The sequence below is a fragment of the Polypterus senegalus genome, chromosome 9, assembly GCF_016835505.1.
Source record: "Polypterus senegalus isolate Bchr_013 chromosome 9, ASM1683550v1, whole genome shotgun sequence".
Taxonomy (NCBI): domain Eukaryota; kingdom Metazoa; phylum Chordata; class Cladistia; order Polypteriformes; family Polypteridae; genus Polypterus; species Polypterus senegalus.
Window position 1 is genome coordinate 29233999 of NC_053162.1, and position 21359 is coordinate 29255357.

At 37.2% G+C, this 21359-nt stretch overlaps 1 protein-coding gene across 1 annotated transcript in view; it reads left to right on the plus strand.

Moving 5' to 3' along the window:
• Nucleotides 1–21359, plus strand: part of morn5 (MORN repeat containing 5) — an 85497-nt gene that overhangs the window by 30652 nt on the left and 33486 nt on the right. Inside the window, exon 2 of the mRNA XM_039762806.1 lies at nucleotides 20875–21022. Coding sequence (XP_039618740.1) covers nucleotides 20875–21022 — 148 coding nt within the window. The remainder of the gene's footprint in view (nucleotides 1–20874; nucleotides 21023–21359) is intronic.

Here is a 21359-nt window from a genome sequence, read left to right on the forward strand (position 1 = left end):
GAAGAATATAGATTATTTAAATGAAGTTAATGTTTTATCTGTATAATTTAATAAACATTTTGCTGCATTTCACCTTAAAAATTATATCGTCATCAAATGTAAATACGCGCTTTATAAAGTGGCTCAGGTTGTGCAATATTATAACTGTAGTGCAAGTTTACAGTGGGGTGATTGTAGTTATAAGTACAAACAGTTCTACAAGGAGCAATTGATTGAGTGCATTTAAAGTTATTGGGATGAAACTGTTTCTGAACCGCGAGGTCCGTACAGGAAAGGCTTTGAAACGTTTTGCAGTGGCTGAGACAGCGTGTCCATGAAACTGTATACCGATAATTCTCTTTTCGATCAGCTGCTGCTGTGATTCACACTCAGATACAGTGATATAAATACTCCGAGTGGTGCAGTGAGAGTAATATGGAAAAAGATGATCCGCTGTGGCAACCCTAACGGGAGCAGCTGAAAGAAGAAGAAGAAGAAGGTGCAGTGACAGTAACAACACTAAAGCAGTTATGGTATTTGGAATACTATGGCTGTTCCCTGGACCATTATATTGGTACAAGTTAATTACAATCAGATGCATTACACTAATAAACAATATGCGGTTAGTTTCAGTGTATTTATAAAGCCGCGCCAGGAAAATAAGGAGTAACCACACAGGAACAGTAGCACTGCTTTGACGCTGGGTGCTGCCAGGAACAGTAGCACTGCTTTGACGCTGGGTGCCGCCAGTCTGCAAAACCGAGCGGAGAACTTGCGTACGACAAGCCATGAGGTACCGTGGAAAAGTGCGTGGCTTTACGCCAAGTGTAGGTTTTATACATCGCGATTTGAACGTGGAAAAGTTCTTACGCAACATTTCTGTGCGTACACACCGTTTATACATAAGGCCCAGGGACTTTAAAACATTGCTAACAAACATTTGTCTCTTTAACAAAAGTTTAAACTGTGCTCAATGACAAGACAGAGATGACAGTTCCGTCTCACAATTAAAAGAATGCAAACATATCTTCCTCTTCAAAGGAGTGCACGTCAGGAGCAAAGAATGTCAGAGAGAGACAGAGACAGAGAGAAAAAAGCAAACAATCAAAAATCAATCGGTCCTTTTAAGTATGTGAAGCACCGCCCGACAAAGCAGCTGTAAGAAAGGGAGCAATGTGATGGTAGTCTTTCAGCATTTTTTAGAGGAGCGTCCGTATCCTCTAGGCCAGTGTGCGAACAGCCCCTCTGCACACACCCCCTCCGTCAGGAGCAGAGAATGTCAGAGACAGAGAGAGAGAATAGCAAACAATCAAAAATCAATAGGTGCTGTTAGAGCTTTTTAGTATGCGAAGCACCGTGCGGGTAGCATATCCTATACCATTGAGGAGTTTTATTTAATACATAATTGATGCTCTGATTGGGTAGCTTCTCAGCCATCCGCCAATAGCGTCCCATGTATGAAATCAACTGGGCAAACCAACTGAGGAAGCATGTACCATAAATTAAAAGACCCACTGTCCGCAGAAATCCGTGAACCAACAAAAAATCTGTGATATATATTTAGATATGCTTACATATAAAATCCGTGATGGAGTGAAGCCGCGAAAGTCGAAGCGTGATATAGCGAGGGATCACTGTATATTATCCTTTGATTAGTTCAATATGTTGGTTATTGTTTATGTTTTGAGAACTTTTGTAATAAAAAAGAAAAAAATGAATATATACACTGCTTAATTATTATTTTTTGGTATTAATGAGACGAAATACTGTAGTCACTTTCAGTATTCAGACAGGGTAATATTCTATCTTGTACATATTGCAAATGCACCTGGATTCAATCAGAGAAAGAAAAATTGGCTTTATAAAAATTATATTTTACCCTGCTCTACCTAAAAGAAGTGGTACCATATAGCCCTTATAAGAGTACAATCTAAATGGAGGCCACCTGACAGACACAGTTCTTTAAATGATGCACTTTACCCAAAGGTATTGGGACACCAAGGACTGCTTAAAGAATCTTAAGCCTGTTGTCTGTGAAGCCAAAGCAGGTGTTTGGCCTGGATGTATCCTTAAAATGAGAATTAAAACTGCCTAAATACTGTACAGAACTATGATAAACTGAGAGTCAGAGAAGGGTAGAATATTATATTATATACCAGTAACGGTGCACTGCACGATAACGTGCAGTGAATACACTTGACTTAAGCATTCCTAGTTTTCATCCTCTTTGTCTGTACATTTAGCATTCATTTGCTCAGAGGTTGATGCACTTGCTTCTTCCTGAGCAGCTCTTCTTTTCTCTACCCTAGTGGCCTGATTGTTCTCTTCTTCTGTCGTCTTCTTTTCGCGTTAAAAGTGATTAAGTCAGTGTTTGTGTTGCAGTTACTTAGTACGTTTTCTTTAATTTTTCACTTAAGCTGGCACTGAAGTCTTCAATCTGCCTCGAGAATGATTTAAGATATGAAGAGGTAGGGGAAGTGATGGCGAAGGTGGTAGGGATGAGAACAGCACCCGTACGCATGCACTGCACGGCCACTGCTGAGAGGTGATTCTACAGTAGAATAAACTAAAAATAAAAGATGAATAACCTTGGAGGTCAATCATCACCCTGAAATTGGATAGTAGATGCCACGTAGTATATGTGCACCATATCTCAGGTCAATAGGTCAAACGGTTTGTGAGCTACAGGTGATTTAAAATCCTGGACAGACAAACGAACAGCCACGGTAGCGTATTATATAAGAAGAAGATACATTATATTATATATATTATTATATTATATGCTTGCCTTCTTATACTGTAATTATGGTACATCTACTTCTAGTCAAAGAATGTGTGTCAGCAAGATAATTACTGCCCTGCTGTCAGATCTGCTTGGACCTTAAAGGGCTGGTATTGTCTTAGCTTTCAGGACTAGAAACTAAGTGCTGCCATTAACCAGGAGGCCTTGTAGCCTCTTGCCAGGCCATCCTGGTATCCTTTTCACTCTCTTATTAAAAGGTCAAGTACCTTTGGTATAGCCTGTGTTGCCTGCCCTCTAACATGTTAGAGGAACATTGCATTTATCTTTACTGTACCACTCCCTATCTCTCCCTTTCGGAACTCCACTTCTGAGTTCAGGATCTGCTTCCCCTAGCTGCTGCTATCCCCCCATGCATGCAAAGATGCTTTTGTAACAACAGCATGGTGATACATACTCTCTCCCCCAAACAAGATTTCTGCAGATCCTTTTGTTGCATTTGCCTACCATGGAGGTGCCCTTGCCCCTGGCAAAAAAATATATTTATAAAGTAAGCAAAGGCCCACATAAGAATAGATGATAAAAATGTTCACAAACATTAGCAAACTTTGCTTCTACAAAAGAGTGGCAGATACATAAACATGGTTTCTTAGAAAGACGTGTAAAAATATGTCTTGGAGACTTACCAATATTACCTTGACACTAATTTCAACGTAGTATGTATGGGTGAGTGGCCTGATTTTGCCAAAACTTAATTATAACTTCTTATGACTATACTGTATTGTCTTAACCACAAACATCCAAAACTTGAGCACTTATAGAGCTAGCCATTGACAGACTCCATAGTATGTCATTGTCTCAGCCTTTCCATAAGGTAGAAATAGCACCAGACACTTGACATCAGCTCACATCCTTTTAGCTCTTTTACATTTACCTTATGTGGAAAGCCATTATATATAAGTCATTGAAGATATGTAAGGTGACTTGTCTCAAAGTTAATTTAAGGAAACATGCAGACCTGTGCACTGTTCCATCATAGCTGCTTTTTCTTGTTCAGCTAACATTGGTATCGTATATGACACCAGTGTCTTATGTAGGTTCAGTAGTACATAATTTTGCTCAGTATCCATAGTTCAATATGGTATCTGCTTTATAGTATGTGACATAACAATTGAAGATCTTTCTGGAAGACTTTTAACATTCTCATTCTCTGCTCCCTTAACGGTGCTATTGGGATATCTCTCTTATTATATAAAAAAATCCTGTGACAAGGAGAGACTTTTTTGACAGATTTTTTCAAGTCCCGTGAGTTGAGACTTTGGACATGAGATTGTTTCAAGTCACGCCCTCTTCTCAACCATATTCAAACATGCCCACAGTCCACTCACATCTCATTCGTGTGAATGCTTTTGACACACATTTCCTGCTCTCTCAGCTCTTATAAATTTTTACGTTTTCCTCACTGTAAGTTCAATTAAAGAAGACGTATTATGTCCAAATCTTATTGATGAATTTCATCCCGAAGGGATATCAACTGATCAAATGAGTACACGGGCAATCCTAGCACTGAGAAACAATGAAGCCAAACGAATGAACACAAAATTGTCGATCGGTTACTCGGAAAATTGTTTAAATGCATATCATTAGACTATGCTGAAACAGTTGGTGGTGATCTTGCAGAAGATGAAGACATCAACTTACATTATTCCGAAGAATAACTACAACCGTTAACACCATCCGGTCTTCCACCGCCCGAATTACTGTTGAAAGAAGGATGTATCCAAGAAAGGTAATGTAGTACATCTTCCCCGGATAACATTAGACAACAAAGGAGAGCTTGATATGCCATTCGTATTAAAACGTTAACCGTTTCCCATTAGAACAGATTTTGTAAAGACAACAAATCAAAGAGACATATGTTCGAAAATGTTGGTTTATTTATTACCAATAAAGAGAGAAAGAAACAAAATTCTGTCATGGGCAATTATATATTGTGTTGTCATGACGTAAGTCCAAACACAGAATCAAAATGAATGCGATATTGATGAAAATTTAATAAAAAAAAAAGTTTTTACTCAAGTTTTGCAGTAAATGTGTAAGTTATAAAAAGTATTTGTATGTTAATTTCAAAGCTAAACAGAACGAAAACATATAACGCAATGAATACCTTTAACACAACATGAAACATAATTTTCTTTCAATTTATTATGGTTTACTATTTTTTACTATGGTTAATTACTTGCTGTAACGTAAAATAGTTAGATCTATTATGCATATGTAACAATTCCCATGAAATTAACAATCAGTTTAAATTGTACATCCACATCCCCATACGCGAGCGGCAGAACGGCAAAGTGGTTTGTGTGTAGCGCAGGCCCGGGGGTTGGCGAGCAAAGTGAGCAGGGGGCAAAGCCCCCTTGTACTAATTAAATATTATAACGAATAATACAGACAAACATAAAGGTTTGGAGCACCCGCAGGCAAACCTTGTATAACTGAAAATAAATGTGGGCTATAAATGCATTGAAAAAGGCAAAGGGGATGTCTTTATAGACGCAAGTCTCAAAGTGACTGTTCCAAGATGGTGACAGTTAAGTACAGACAGGCAGGAAGAGGGTCCAGGGAGACAGTCAGAAGGTGGTAGAACTGTCAATCATCCAATCTCTAGAGGGAGGAGGAGAAGAGGTGTTAATAAATAGTGTCATCTTGTGGACTGGTGAGGAATTACCACCACTAGAGCCGTTAAGCTGTCCCCAAGGTGCACGTATGTGATAATATATATATATACCAATTGGGATTAGTCAGTTATTGTGCATGAAACAAAGTGTACAGCTAAATCGGAAATAAGCCACATACTGTAGAGTGAAATTATCAGATATATTTTTCTGGCATCTGTGCTAGTACATTTATATAAATTTATATTAATGACATCGACTCATATAGTCAGTAAACCTATGAAATTTACAGATGACAACCAAATTGGTGTGACAGCAAATACAAAATAATCAGCAAAACAATTCAGAAAAATCTGAACAATCAAAGTATAGTGCTGTCTCATGCAGGTTAGTACAAAGTGCTTCATGTTGGCAAAACGAACATTAACTGTAAATATAAGATAGACAAAACTTATTACAGAAAAAAAAACTCTGTGAAGGAGTTAGAAGTTCACATAGACAAAACATTCTCATCTTCCAGACAAATAGACACAACATTCTTATCATCAAGGCATTATGTGTGGGAGTTATTAAAACTGCTCAATATAAGGCAATGGACATTATTATGCTCAGCCTCTGTAATAGCTAGTGAAACCACATGTAGAGCACTGTGTGAAGTACTGGTCACCTTGATATAAAAATGCATTGAATCTCTAAAAACTGTGCATAGAAGAGGAATCTAGCAATATAGCAAAAAACACAGGGAGTGTGTGAAAACTGTACATAGGCAGAGGACAAATTAGGATTTGGAACTGGAACATTGAGCCTGCAGCTATAGTCATTGCACCACCATGCTACCCAAGAAAGTATGAAGTATTATAATTTTCTTAACTTATTATGTCACCACTAACATTCCCATTAAGGATAGTGCTGAAAATGTACATCTACCATAAGCAAAAAAAAACGGATTTATCACAAAGAACTGGGGAAGAACATCAGTGGAAATTGTAGTATAGTGTTAGAGTACTGATATAACAGTTAGGAAAGCCATTAATATTATAGCTGCTCCACAACAATATGAATTGAACAGGTTCAGAGACAGTAATGGTGCATGATTTTGTATTTTTTGTTTTAAAATTAAAATATTTTGTTTTGCAGACTAACTGCCTCCTGCTGTTTCACCATGGCAACCTGCATTTCTACAATATGCTATTATACTGTACCTCTGCTAGTGGAAAAAAAATCTTACTGCAGTTAACCAGGTTTTAGAGAGAGAGTCCCAGGGAGATATATATATATATTTATATCCATCCATCCATCCATCCATCCTTTTCCGCTTATCCGAGGTCGGGTCGCGGGGGCAGCAGCTTGAGCAGAGAGGCCCAGACTTCCCTCTCCCCTGCCACTTCTTCTAGCTCTTCCTGGAGAATCTCAAGGGTGGGTACTCCAAACTGCTATTCGGCGCATACGCACAAACAACAGTCAGGACCCTTCCCCCCACCCAAGGGAGGCTACTCTCTCGTCCACTGGGGTAAACCCCAATGTACAGGCTCCAAGTTGGGGGGCAATAAGTATGTCCACACCTGCTCGGCGCCTCTCACCGGTGGCAACTCGAGTGTTAGAGAGTCCAGCCCCTCTCAAGGAGATTGGTTCCAGAGTCCAAAGCTGTGCGTTGAGGTGAGCCCGACTATATCTAGCCAGAACCTCTCGACCTTGCGCACTAGCTCAGGCTCCTTCCCCTTCAGAGAGGTGACATTCCACGTCCCAAGAGCCAACTTCTGTAGCCAAGGATCGGACCGCCAAGTCCCCGCCTTCAGCCACCACCCAACTCACACTGCACCCGACCTCCTTAGCCCCTCCCATAGGTGGTGAGCCCATGGGAAAGGGGGACCCACGTTGCCTCTTTGGGCTATGCCTGACTCCAGAGGGGGGGCCCCAGTGACCCACGTCCAGGCGAGGGAAAATGGTGTGCAAATTTTTTATTCATCATAGAAGGTCTATTGAACTGATCTTTGTCTCATCCCTCACTTAGGACTAGTTTGCCATGGGTGGCCCTACCAGGGATATGAAGCCCCAGACAACAGAGCTCCTAGGATCATTGGGACACACAAACCCCTCCACCACCAACTGTTTCAGCATAGGCTATTGATATGTATTTAACCAATATGCCGTGTAACCGATCGAAAATATTTGCGTTTGACTTTGTTTCTCGGTGCTAGGATTGCCAGTGTACTCATTTCTTCTATAACCCTTTGGGATCAAATTCTTCATTAAGATTTGGACATAATAAGTCTTCTTTTATTGGGAACTTAAAGTGAGGAAAACATAAAAATTTATAAGAGCTGAGAGCACAGGAACTGTGTCTGACAAAAGTATTCACACAAATGAAAGGTGAGAGGACTTGAAAAAATCTCTTGGCAATAGTCTTGTCTCATGGGACTTGAAAAAATCTCTTGGAAATGGTCTTGTCTCGTCTCAAGATTTTCTTTTATAACAGAGAGAAATGCAACCTCTTGTTTCTAATGATTGAGCTTCAGCAATGTTTTTGTGACTTCCTATTTCACACATGCTTTATGTTGAAATGCCTAAAACCCTTTGAATATGTTATCAAAATTTTAAATCAGCATCTTTAGTAGCTTGTGAAATATTGCCAAAGAAGGCACATACAAATATCAGGTGTCTCTGTTACTTATAATTATATAGTGAGGGGGTGTCCAGCTGGCAGTTAAGGTTGAAAGTGCTTATAGAAATACAGACACTTACTTGCCATTGACATGCCATCGTTGGAATGCAGGGGCCTCATGTATAAACGGTGCGCACGCACAGAAATGTTGCGTAAGAACTTTTCCACGTTCAAATGGCGATGTATAAAACCTACACTTGGCATAAAGCCACAGACTTTTCCACGGTACCTCATACCTTGTCGTACGCAAGTTCTCCGCTCAGTTTTGCAGATTGGCGGCACCCAGCGTCAAAGCAGTGATATTGTTCCTGTATGGTTACTCCTTATTTTCCTGACGCGGCTTTATAAATACACTGAAACTAAGCGCATATTGTTTATTAGTGTAATGCATCTGATTGTAATTAACTTGTAACAATATAATGATCCAGGGAATAGCCATAGTATTCCAAATACCATAACTGCTTTAGTGTTGTTACTGTCACTGCACCTTCTTCTTCTTCTTCTTTCAGCTGCTCCCGTTAGGGTTGCCACAGCGGATCATCTTTTTCCATATTACTCTCACTGCACCACTCGGAGTATTTATATCACTGTATCTGAGTGTGAATCACAGCAGCAGCTGATCGGAAAGAAAATTATCGGGATACAGCATCAAGCACATGCTACCTCAGTCACGGCAAAACGTTTCAAAGCCTTTCCTTTACGGACCTCACAGTTCAGAAACAGTTTCATCCCAAGAACTATAAACGCACTCCAATCAATTGCTCCTTGTAGAACTGTTTGTACTTATAAGTATAATTACCTTACTGTAAACTTGCACTACAGTTATAATATTGCACAACCTGCGCCACTTTATAAAGTGCGTATTTACATATGATGACGATATCATTTTTAGATAGATAGATTTTAAGATGAAATGCAGCAAAATATGTTTATATTATACAGGTAAAACTTTAACTTCATTTAAATAATCCATATTCTTCACTGGGACTGGCGTGAAGGATAGAATAATTAAACATGTACTATGAAGATAGTTCAATGTTCCTTAAATGTTTTGAAGAATCTGCGCTCTAAGCTTACAGATGACTTAACATCTATTACAGAGCTGATTGTATGGCGGTCGGTTACTTAGAGAAAGAAAAGCAAGGACTGCAGGGGCGGCCACGCCAATATACAGTATATTGAATATAAAACAGATAGAGAAAATAACGACACAGCTAAAAATGCTGCGGCAAATTTCGACAAAAGTTAAACACTTGTGTCATGAGCACGAGGCGGCTATGCACGGCCATCCACCGTGCATAAGATACCATATTGACACTGGCGGGCGAAGGGGCCACTGATTCTTTCTCTGCCTAGAGCCGCCCATGAGTACTGCTACAATAAATAATTTCATCGAAGGTCGCACACAATCGCTGCACAGTGAAACCCATGTTTAATAACGTGCTTTAACTCCTATCATCATGAAAATGATATCATGTATACATCTCAGTATTTTAGTTATTCAGAGAGCTGTAATATCACGAATGTAATGGATTCTGTGTCCAGTTGGAGGAAGAGAGCCGGTTTAAGAAGCAAGGAGTGATTCACACACATAGAGCACATAGAAGATCACATACAAAACAAAGCATTTAATGTGCTACTTTAACTACGATGTGATTTGAGAAACTGGTTAATTAAACGATTTTAAGATGACTTTTATGATGTTCTACTTTAATGACAAAATAAACTACATGATTAAAGTGGAAATTTCGAGATTGAAGTTAACATTATGTGCTTTTTTCCCACTGTGTGCCTATTTTTTTTTGTCTTTACCCTAATAAGCTTTCATATGACACTCAGACATTGGACTACGACTCGCCTTTTCACGGCGACTTTGATATGTGACTTCTTTTTTATTTTGGCATTGTGTAACTTTGTGAACTTGAGCTTTCAAGTTTCTCCAACACGCTATGTCACTCGAGTAACTTCCTTTTGTTGATTATACCACGGTTTAATTAAACAAATAGTATGTTTGGTATTCGCTGAAATTCTTATATTTTCCCCTGTGCTTTTCCCATTGTCTTTTCACAGAAGGCTGAGCTTAAGGGTGATTTATATTGATTTGCATATTCAAAGAGGCGTAATTCTGGGAGGAGTTGGGGTGGGACAGAAGGCGCGTGCACGTGAGTTAGTTTTCACACTGACTGGGACTTATGTAGAACGTGGAAGTTGGAGTACGCACAGATTCCTGCATCTGGATTTTTCTGTGCATAAGCACATTTCAGCTTTTGTGCTTATGCCATGTTCTAGTGAGAATTCTACGCACGGCGTTATACATGAGGCCCCAGATGTTGTTAGGCCCTAGATATGCGCATGGAGCCCTGGGGCCTCCTGCGTAACGGCGTGCGCAGAATTTACACTATAACATGGCATACGGACAAAAATGGAAATGTGCGTACACACACAAAAAAATCCAGACACATAGATCTATGTGAACGGCAACTTCCACATTCTTCCGCTACATAAATCCCGATCAGCGTGAAAAGTAATGCACGTGCACGCGCCTGCTGTCCCACCTCGTCTCCTACTAGAATTACACCTCTTTGAATATGCAACTCAATATAAATAGCCCTTAAGATCAGCATTCTGTGAAAAGGCAATGGCAAAAGCATGGGAGGGAAACAGAAGAATTTCAGCAAATACCAAATGGAGGCAAGGAAAAATGTACTATTTGTTGGTTTAAACAGTGGTAAAGAAGTTGATCGAGTGACATAGAGTGTTAGAGAAACTCGAAAGTTCAAGTTCACAAAGTCACACAGTGCCCGAAATAAAAAAGTTGTCAGCTATCAAAGTCGCCGTGAAAAGGCTAATTGCAGCCCACCATCTGAGTGTCATATGAAAGCTTATTAGGGTACAGAGAAAAAAAAATAGGCACACAGAGGGAAAAAAGTATGAAATGTCAACCTTAATCTGGCAATTTCCACTTTAATCATATAGTTTATGTTGTCATTAAAGTAGAACATCATAAACTTCATCTTAAAATCATTTAATTTACTAGTTTCTTAAATCCCATCGTAACTAAAGTAGCACATTAAATGCTTTGTTTTGTATTTGATCTTCTATGTGTTCTATGTGTGTGAATCACTATGTGCTTCTTAAACAGGCGTTCTCTTCCTCTGACTGGACACAGAATCCATTACATTCGTGATATTACAGCTCTGTGCATAATTAAAATACTGAGATGTATACTTTATCATTTTCATGATGATAGGAGTTAAAGCATTTTATTAGACATTGGAACACGGCGGCGCAGTGATTGTTCATGCCTCACGCAAGATGCTTGCTGCACCGTGCGTGACGTTCGATGAAATAATTTATTGCAGCAGTACTGTCTCTTTCAAACGTACTAACCCCCAATTCCTGTCCTTACTTTTCTTTCTCCAAATACCCAATCGCCACAAAATAAGCTCTGTAATAGACGTTAAGCCATCTGTAAGCTTAGAACACCGATTCTTCAAAACTTTGAAGGAACATTAAAATATCTTTATAGTACATGTTTAATTATTCTATCCTTCCAGTGTCATGCCAGCCCCAGCAAGCATACAGCACGAGGCAGGAACAATCCGTGAACGGAGTGCCAGCTCCTTTCTAGCGCCATGACACCTTGTCCTCACATGTTTAATTATTAACAATATAGATTATTTAAATGAAGTTAAAGTTTTATCTGTATAATATAATACACATATTTTGCTGTATTTCATCTTAAAAATGATATCGTCATCATATGTAAATACGCGCTTTATAAAGTGGCTCAGGTTGTGCAATATTATAACTGTATCACAAGTTTACAGTGAGGTGATTGTACTAATAAGTACAAACAGTTCTACAAGGAGCACTTGATGGATTGATTGAGTGTGTTTATAGTTCTTGGGATGAAACTGTTTCTGAGCTGCGAGGTCAGTACAGGAAAGGCTCTGAAGCGTTTGCCATTTGTGAGCAGTTCAAATAGGTAGCATGGCTGAGGCAGCGTGTGCTTGATGCTGTATACCGATAATTCTCTTTCCGATCAGCTGCTGTAGATCTGTGATTCCACAGTCAGATGCAGTTTGATATTAATACTCCGAGCGGTGCAGTGAGAGTAATATGGAAAAAGATGATCCGCTGTGGCAACCCCTAATGGGAGCAGCTGAAAGAAGAAGAAGAAAAAGGTGCAGTGAGACTAACAATGCTAAAGCAGCTATGGTATTTGGAATACTTTGGCTATTCCCTGGACCATTATATTGTTACAGGTTACTTACAATCAGATGCCTTAAACTAATAAACAAAATACAGTTAGTTTCAGTGTATATGATAAAGCTGCGGATTTAAAAAAGAAAGGGTAACCACACAGGAACAGTAGCACTGCTTTGACGCTGGGTGCCACCAGTTTGCAAAACTGAGTGGAGAACTTACGTACAACAGGGTTGGAGCTACCGTGAAAATATGCGTGGCTTTAAACCAAGTTTAGGTTTTATACATCGCGATTTGAGCGTGGAAACGTTCGTACGCAACATTTTTGTGCATGCGCACTGTTTATACATGAGGCCCCTGGAGAGGAATGGACAACACTGCAGGAGCAAGTGAAATACAACCTATGTAGAAACATGTAATGGTTTGCAGGCTATAGGAAAAGTGAGTATGCAAATCTCTGAGGTTTCGCACCCCTTGGAAGAAAAGTGTTAGTAGTTTAAGGGTAACTCTAGGCTCAGTAGTGCAGGGACACGGCTAGAGAGAGAGAGATCTAGACTAATATGTCTACACACAGTTAAAGGTGGTGTGTGACAGGGGAAGGGTGCAGCAGGGACCTAGATGAGAAAGAGAAGAATGCACTTGTAGTGACAGCATATGCTTTTTGCTCACTCTCTTAGGTGCAAAGGCACTGCTGGAGCAGTAAGACTTGTTACTGTTCTAGATGCCACAAAAGCAATTTAGATAGAGACACTTAAGAAACCAAGCATGAGATCAGGAGTGGGTGAAAGTACTGCATGTGATGTTCCCTTGAATTCTCGAGGGCAGGTAGAGAAAGAAAGAAATGCTGCTGAGAGCTGTGGAAATGTTAAAAAAAAACAATTGTGATCAAGGGCAGCACAGTCTCAGGTTTGAAAAACAGGAACCATTAGCCCCTGCATAAGTGCAGGTTGTAGGACGACTGCCTTTCATATATAACTAAAGGTATAGAGGTGTATATCAGAAACCAGTATAGGGAGTTCATGCCTAGTGACACTGCATCTAAAGTAGCATTACCTTTGATGCAATTATTTAAAGCCTCCTTAAGCCCAAAGGCTCATCTATATATATAAAAGCCAAATACCACTGACTAACCCATCACAAAATCTACCGAACCAAGAGGAATTGGGACTTGAAATTTTGAATGTAGGTTACCCTTGGCCCATAGGTGCTCGCTAAGAAACAATTTAAAAAATGTTGTGGTCTAAGCGCGTTATTTCTGTATGTCTGTCTGTTTTTCACGAGAGAATTACTTAACGGATTTACATCTGGTTGTTTTCTGTAGTTTGTTTGAACTTTCCGGTTGATTTTGTGACTTCTCTCATTGCGCTAATTACCACAGTTCGTGCGCGGTACCGATGTATTTATGCAAATCCAAGAGACTGGCTGTGGGCCAAGAGCAGGGGGGTGGGGCCTTCCTTATTCACTCGCCAGCCTCTGTTCAAGTTGATCTACGTCTTGCCACATGTTGCAGTGCATCTTGCCTCCGCTTAGCTAGCGATACCTGTTTGTTCAACAGACATTATCATTTACAGATTGTTAAGGAGTAACATTTGACATTTTTGAGAGATCAGAGCTCCATGTGTTTTATAGGGTAGCGGCTGATTGCTAGAGATATCATGGCCATGTGCTTTTCTCCCCATGCGGGGAACGCTCTCCCATCAGAGCTGAACACGATCAGATATAGTGCCAACGTCTATTGATTTTTAAAGTTTGTCCTGTTTCATTACTATATGGGCGCAGCCACAGGGTACAGCTAGTTAAGTATAGAGTTGAAAGGTGAGGTGGCACAAGGGCTCCAATAGAATGTGGAAGCAAGGCCAAGATACAGTGATGGAGAATTGGGAGGTGAGATACAGGAATGCTTTAAGATACTTTATGGTAGGCAAATATGTGGGTCACTGAATCAGACAGACAAGAACTGAAACCTACTTAAGCTGGCCTAGAAAGCTGCAGGATTTATTGCCTTCTTTTTGCTTGCTCCTTATGTGTACCCCACTGTCCATCCATTCATTGCACTAATTTATTTAATATTTATTGTGTTTAGATATTTTATCCTCTTTGGAGCTAGTGCAGAAAGTTCACTATGGGTTCCTCTAATTATGACAATATATACATCTACAATTTTTTGTTTAAAATCTGGTTACAGTTAAGTGCAAAATATATAATCTCAGAGAACATCCTCCATCAGTTATGGTTCATATCTATGTTATCTCAGTTGCTTACCACACGTCGTATTTGATTTTGCCTAGTAATATTAGTTACACTGCAAACACATGAGGTCCATTTTATGTATAATTATTTTAATATTTAAGCAAACTCCACTCAGATGAGTCATTCAACTATTTTGATGTTCATGGTCATTGCAATTTTTTTCTCAAACATTTGACCCTGTAGTAGTCATCTACAATTTTCATATCATGTTTTTGTTTGTGGATGTTCTTAAATTGCTTGTTTTTATTCCAGGCTGCCTGCCTGGAATATGTTCTATGGTCCTTGTTTTTGGTTAATTGGAAAAAATAGCTGAAAGTTAAGACAATCTCAGCTGGTTTATACTCTGCAGTCATCTGTCTTCCAAATTCACTTCTTGTATATTCAGGCCAGTTTAGTCCTTAGTTAGCCAACAGCTGATTTTTACATGTTTCTCGAAGTAGTTATTTCTTTGATGCACTATTAGATTCCACCTTTCATTTATTCACAAGTGCAATTTCATTGTTGAGCTGAAGGAAATCTGTAGAAATCGTTTTGTGGATGTCTTTGAATATTTCTGAACACCTGGATTAGATTCCCCAATTAAAACAATTATGTAACTATGATAATGATACTGTTTAAAGTAGTTGCAGACTCCCTTCTTTTTCCAAAGCACATAGACTGTATTATCTCTTTCCACTACTGTTAAATACATTGAAAATTTTATTCCAGATGGAAATAAACTTTACATGGAATATTCAAACAGGGTTTAAACAGTACAAAGTGGCCATAGTATAGACTAAACCATATTACTTGAAAATGTAATCAATCAAAGTATAAGGCTATAAATTATAAGATGGATTCATCATTACTGCTTAAGTGTACAGAAATTTATTGTAACAAGCTAGATGTTCATATAGTTAATTACATGAACACCTACAACATTACAACTTCAAAACATATATGTGGAATATACTTTTCGCATGGACTGGCTCCCTATCTTGAAATGGTTCAGCTCAGCTGTGTCCCCAGACTCTGTATGATGTTAGGTTATGGATAATTTTATTTGCATTTACTTATTTACCTGACACCTTTACCCAAGACAACTTGCAACATTTATGATACAATTGGTTACATTGTTTTGGTTTTCCAATTGGAGCACAGGCGGGTCAAGTGACTTGCTCATGGACACATAGTGGCAGTAAGCCCACAACCTCACAGTTTGAAGTCCAAAGCCTTAACCACTGTGCCACACTGCCTGCCTGCATGTTTTCACATGTCACGTCCTGACATATTAGAGGTTTTTAATGTAACAATTTACTGACTAAAATGTGTAATGTAGTACTGATACGTGTCATGAAAAGTACCCTGCAGTGGAATAAGTCAGTTTCAGCAGTCACATACTGTCTGATTACATACTGTAACAAATTTTTAGTTCACTTAGAATACAAGATAACCCAAGAAAGAGAACTATCAAACAAAATACACAAATGAGAAATGACATTTTCAATCTAAATTAAAAATACCTATTTATATTTAATATGCATGTCCTTTAGAAAAGTCAGAGAAGTCTTTTTAGGTTAAATACATTTCACTACATGTGCTGACTTTGATTTCCATCAACAGACCAAATACAGCTTGTCAAAATGATTGTCAGCTCTAGGTAACCACAGTGTGAGTTTATGTGTATGTGTGTATATATATATATATATATATATATATATATATATATATATATATATATATATATATATATATATATATAACTATGTGCGACTGTCCTGAGATTGGCTCCAGCTTGGAATTCAATAAGATCTGCAAATTAATGAAACATATTATTAATTGATATATTAACTCAGCATTGAAAAAAAGAATAAACATGAATGCAGGGGAATGAAGGCCAGGAGGAAGGGGCAAGGGCAGTAGTATATGCATTAGTCATGTTAAGAGGAACTTTTCACAGTTTTCTCCTGTAAGTGGCTTGATAAACACAGTACTGCTCTGAAGGATAGTAGGTGGTGAGTGTGTGAGAGGGACACTGGATGCTGATGTGCTGTAATGTCAACTGTTATACTGTATAGGCAATGGAGTTGTTTCAGGTATATTTTGTCTTGCAAAACACTATATATTACAAGATTTTTATTTTTATTTTTTGATTATAATAATTTTTTAGTATTGTCAAACCTATGATCATGGACTAAATCAAAGGGGCAGTAACTACATTAGCTATGTCACTGGTTCTCAAGCAGGGGCTGCAGCCCACTAGAGAAGCACTATGAGCTTCCAGTGGAGTCACAAGATGACTGAAAGTAATGTATAAAAATCAGTAAAATACTTAAATCACTAAAATCATGCTATAACAGGGGTGTTAAACTTAAACCCCAGTGGCCAGACCTGGCCTTGGAATCATTTTAATGTGGCCTGCTTCATCAGTATTCAAAATACAGTATATATGACACACAAAAATGTTAGTTTTCTCAAAGACCTCCTTTAACACGTTTCATATATAAATTGTATATGTATATATTTTAGCCAAATTACATTTACACCTGACATTAAAATGCATATCCTGTGTCTGCATAAATTTTGGATAGAAATCAGATGGACTCCCCGCATACACACAGCAATTTGAAGTTTAGTGGTCATACACATTTATCTGCACAGCAATGCAGTTACTAATGTGGTTAAAATCTCCAAAAAAGAAAAAGATAAAATCGGGTGACATGCCTCATTGACATAAAGAACTTTACTGTTTTAGCATGATGCTGACAATTGAAGTCTCATAAAGTTATCTGCAGCAATTGATTCAGCATTTTAAAAATTAATATTAAATATTTATTTTCAGAAATAATTAATCTATTCTTAATTCAAAAAGTAATATTTTTGTTGTCAAAATATTGGCAGCGACAAATTTTATATTTTGTTAATTACTGATTAGTATTTTCCCTGTTTTATATTTAATATATTCAGGCACTAGTAAAAATAACTTTTATTTAAGAAAAACGTCTATTACATTTTGTACTGTGCTTTTTAAAAATAGGCAGTGTAATAAAACTTACAACAAATCTATTTTTTTGTTAAATGCAAATTCAAAAATAAGCACCTTTTACAAGTGCACAGTGAAAGTATAAGAGTGTAAATATCATAGTTGCCTTTGTAGGGGAGAATTCACATATTCTTGTGGTACATTTCGGGACCTTGTAGGAATTAAAGCTTATAATCACTGACCTATGTAGGATACGATTTTTAATTTGAATTCTTAAATGTAATTACAATTTAAAGTCATACTGTTTTACAAAATCAAGAATGAAACTTAATATTAGTGAACAAATATATTAATAAATGTTATTATTAGATTTTCACTTTCTTCTACTTATTTTTATTTAATAACATATTTGCCAGTTGATTATTACATTTAAATTAAATTCTCTATTTGCAAATTCCAAATACTGAGCCTTCAAACCAAGATGGCTCTTATAATTTTCAAATAAACTGATTACAGAAATCAATCAGACTTGACATTTTGTATCCTCTTTCACAGAGGACACCATCACAATGTAATCACAAATCAGAAAAGAATAAAGTTAAAGGCAAGAAAATACAGTGATATGTAGAATAGTTTTGAGAAGCAATTATTATTAATTCAGAACAAAAACAGTAATTAGTCAGACATTGGTCAAAATGCTAAAAATCTAAACTGAAGTAAAAATCCACAGATTTCTTGTTTCTTGTCAAAAGCACATCAATCCAACCATATTATGAATATACTTTATTTTCCAAGTAAAGAGTTTGGGGAGCCAGAGTCATTCCCAGAAGCACTGTGCTCCAATAACAAACAGCTTGGACTATTAAAGCATGGTAATATTAAATGCAAGCAATGAAACTGGTTCATCAACAATTGTGAATATGATATGAATTAGGTGGGTGAGTACAAGTACATAATTCTTTCTAATGTGCACAGACATTTTCATATAACCCTGGCAAGAAACAGACCCTTCCCAATGCATTTAGAGCCAAATTAATTTGAAATAAATATACTTAATCCAGTAGAAGTACATTACATGGGGTCCTTGGGTTACAATGTCTTGACATACGACATTTCGAGTTTACAACTCTCACTCCCATAAAAACTTAAAAAAATTGAGATGTGAGTGTTTCGACTTACACCAAAATTCAGGTTACATCACTGTCATAGGAACGGAACTATGTTGTAACCTGAGGACCCCCTGTACATTAATGCAGAACATTTGGAAAATACTGTAAAATATGAAAAACACAACAAACAGTATTTGTAAGATTAGTTTTTTTCAGTTACATTTTAGATATTAATACTTTTGCATTTTGAAGGTGTTATTGCTTAAAGGTAGTGAAGTAACAAACAAAGAGACAAAAAAAACTACCAAAGTAATAGGGACAAATACTTTTAGGTCAAGGTTCTTAATAAAAAGGATTGCATGACAGAACATGAGCAGATGTAGAATATATTCCTGATCATACTATTTGATTTTGCTTTAACAAAAAGTCTTTGCTATGAAATTCTGAAATAAACTGCTAATAATCAGGTTGGGTCAATTTGTCAATGTACAAGCAAAATCTATTTCATTTCATCTTTCACAATGTAAAAGGTAACAAAAAAACATTAATTGATAATATTGCAGAAATGGAGTTTAATGTGGAGCAATCTGACAGGAAATTTATGTAGTCAACAAGCACTGGAATAGCTTCAGATAGAATTAAATTCCAGGCACAAGTCCAGTGGTCTTGTCCACAGTTCCCACCCATGCTTTGTGGTATCCCAATTGCATAATTCAACATCTGAAGTATCAAATGAACAGAAAGTCAAGACACAGCATTTGGGTGTACCAAAATGAATATTAACCCTAATATTGCGGTCTGCACATACAAGTTGTGGACTTTAAATTTACTGAATGCAAAATGTATTGTTGCTTAAGCTTTTACAATGTGTTCCTAGCATAACAGTTTTTATTTTTGTTGCCAAGAGAGATTAATTTGGTTGATTACATTCAGATTTAATTTCCATGACTGTGTGAAAAGAATGCAGTAGAATTAAGCTGGTAAGGTGGTACCAATGTTGGGGTGGGGGTGGGGGTGGGGGTATTTTTAATTATTTTTATGTGTAAGAAAATGCAGCATTTCTATGTGAATTTATGATAATGAATACCAAAAAAAATGTATTTATCGGGCATCATCTTCCTCAAAGATTTCTCAATAGTTAGCATTTTTATAAGATTAATTTATAACCTCCCTCCCCCAATGCTCATGAGAGTATGGGTGACATTTTGTACTGCAGGGTGATTCTAGTATTTAAGTAAGGGACTTCACCCTAGCAGAAGGGTTTGAATAATTGGGGAGACGTGAAGGGAGTCTAGGGTTGGGGGTGTGTGCTCTAGTATCTGTACAGTATAAAAGGTTGTAACTATTTCCTCTGTTGGATTAAATAACTGGGAGTTTCACTGTCTGTAGTAATTGAATATTTCATTAAATTTTTTTTCTTGAAAATATATCACAGTATCATTACCATAAGGAAAATAAGCCCACTATTATACCCACACACTCTTAATGTTACTAACTTTGACCAATTGCTGTGCAATTTAAACTAAGTCTTCTTGTAATCCTTACAGAGACCAAATTACATTTATATTGGAAAGTGAAACCATGTCCTTGTAGTTTTGCACAGGTCTTATCTTTTTCAATTCAGCACAGTATAAACTGCTGTTGTATTGCAAGTAGAAATCATGGTTCGATGCACATTTTGCATAACTCAGGTTATAGTTTTGCTATACAGTATTGAAATGCAAACCCATATTTTTTGTACTTTTCTACACAACAGTGGCACATATATTTCAATATTGTTGCTACAGTATATATATATATATTTTTACATTACCTTTATGCAATACTGTGTATTATTCTATTCATGATTGCATTTTTAAGCACTGCCTAAATTGCTCTTGTTTTGTGTCATAAATCACACTTTATTTCTGTGTGTCTTGCACCATGGCCATTGACTTAATATTATTTTATCATCCTGTATACTACTATATAACAGAGGAATCTTAAACTTGGAATATGTAAGAATGATGTCAGTGTAATATGTTAAAAATAAACAATGAACATATAACCTTTATTCCCAAATTAAAGACAAAGCAATTTTAAAGAAAAGACAAAGCAATTTTTTTGGTCAAATGTGTGGTGGCATGGTCAATATAAAAAGATTAACATAAAAATAAATTTATTGTACAATAAGATGATGGTCCTTGTATTCAGTGAGGCCCAAGACTTTTCTGTTTATTCAAACTGTTCACATATTATGACTGTTAAGTGATGTCAGTAATAATTTTTTACATTAATTCTTTCAATAGAATGGAAGGTGAAGGAGTTTATATCTTCCCTACTGATACAAAGTATGTTGGAGAAATGAAGGATGGGATGTTTCATGGAAAAGGAACTTTGTTTTTCCCAAGTGGAAGTAAATATGAAGCCATCTGGGAGGAAGGAAAAGCGGTGAAGGTATTTGTAGAAAACAATGACAATGTTTTTCATATTTCTATGATTTATCATACTGGATTTTCCCATTTTATTACAGTTTTCCCTATTATTATACTGTACTGTATCGGTATTAACTGTCACTATCTGTATTTGTTTCTGCATCAAGAAAGCTCTAATACCACAATATAGTATGTACATGTACTATTATTATCTACTTTCAGGTTATCTGTTATGCTGATTTTGTATTGCTTATTATTGTGCTGTATCATTATCCGTATTATTATTAATACAGTAACAAATCTTATGACTAGGGTTTAGAAATGTGTCTGAAGGATTAAGGATGCTGCATCAAGAAAGG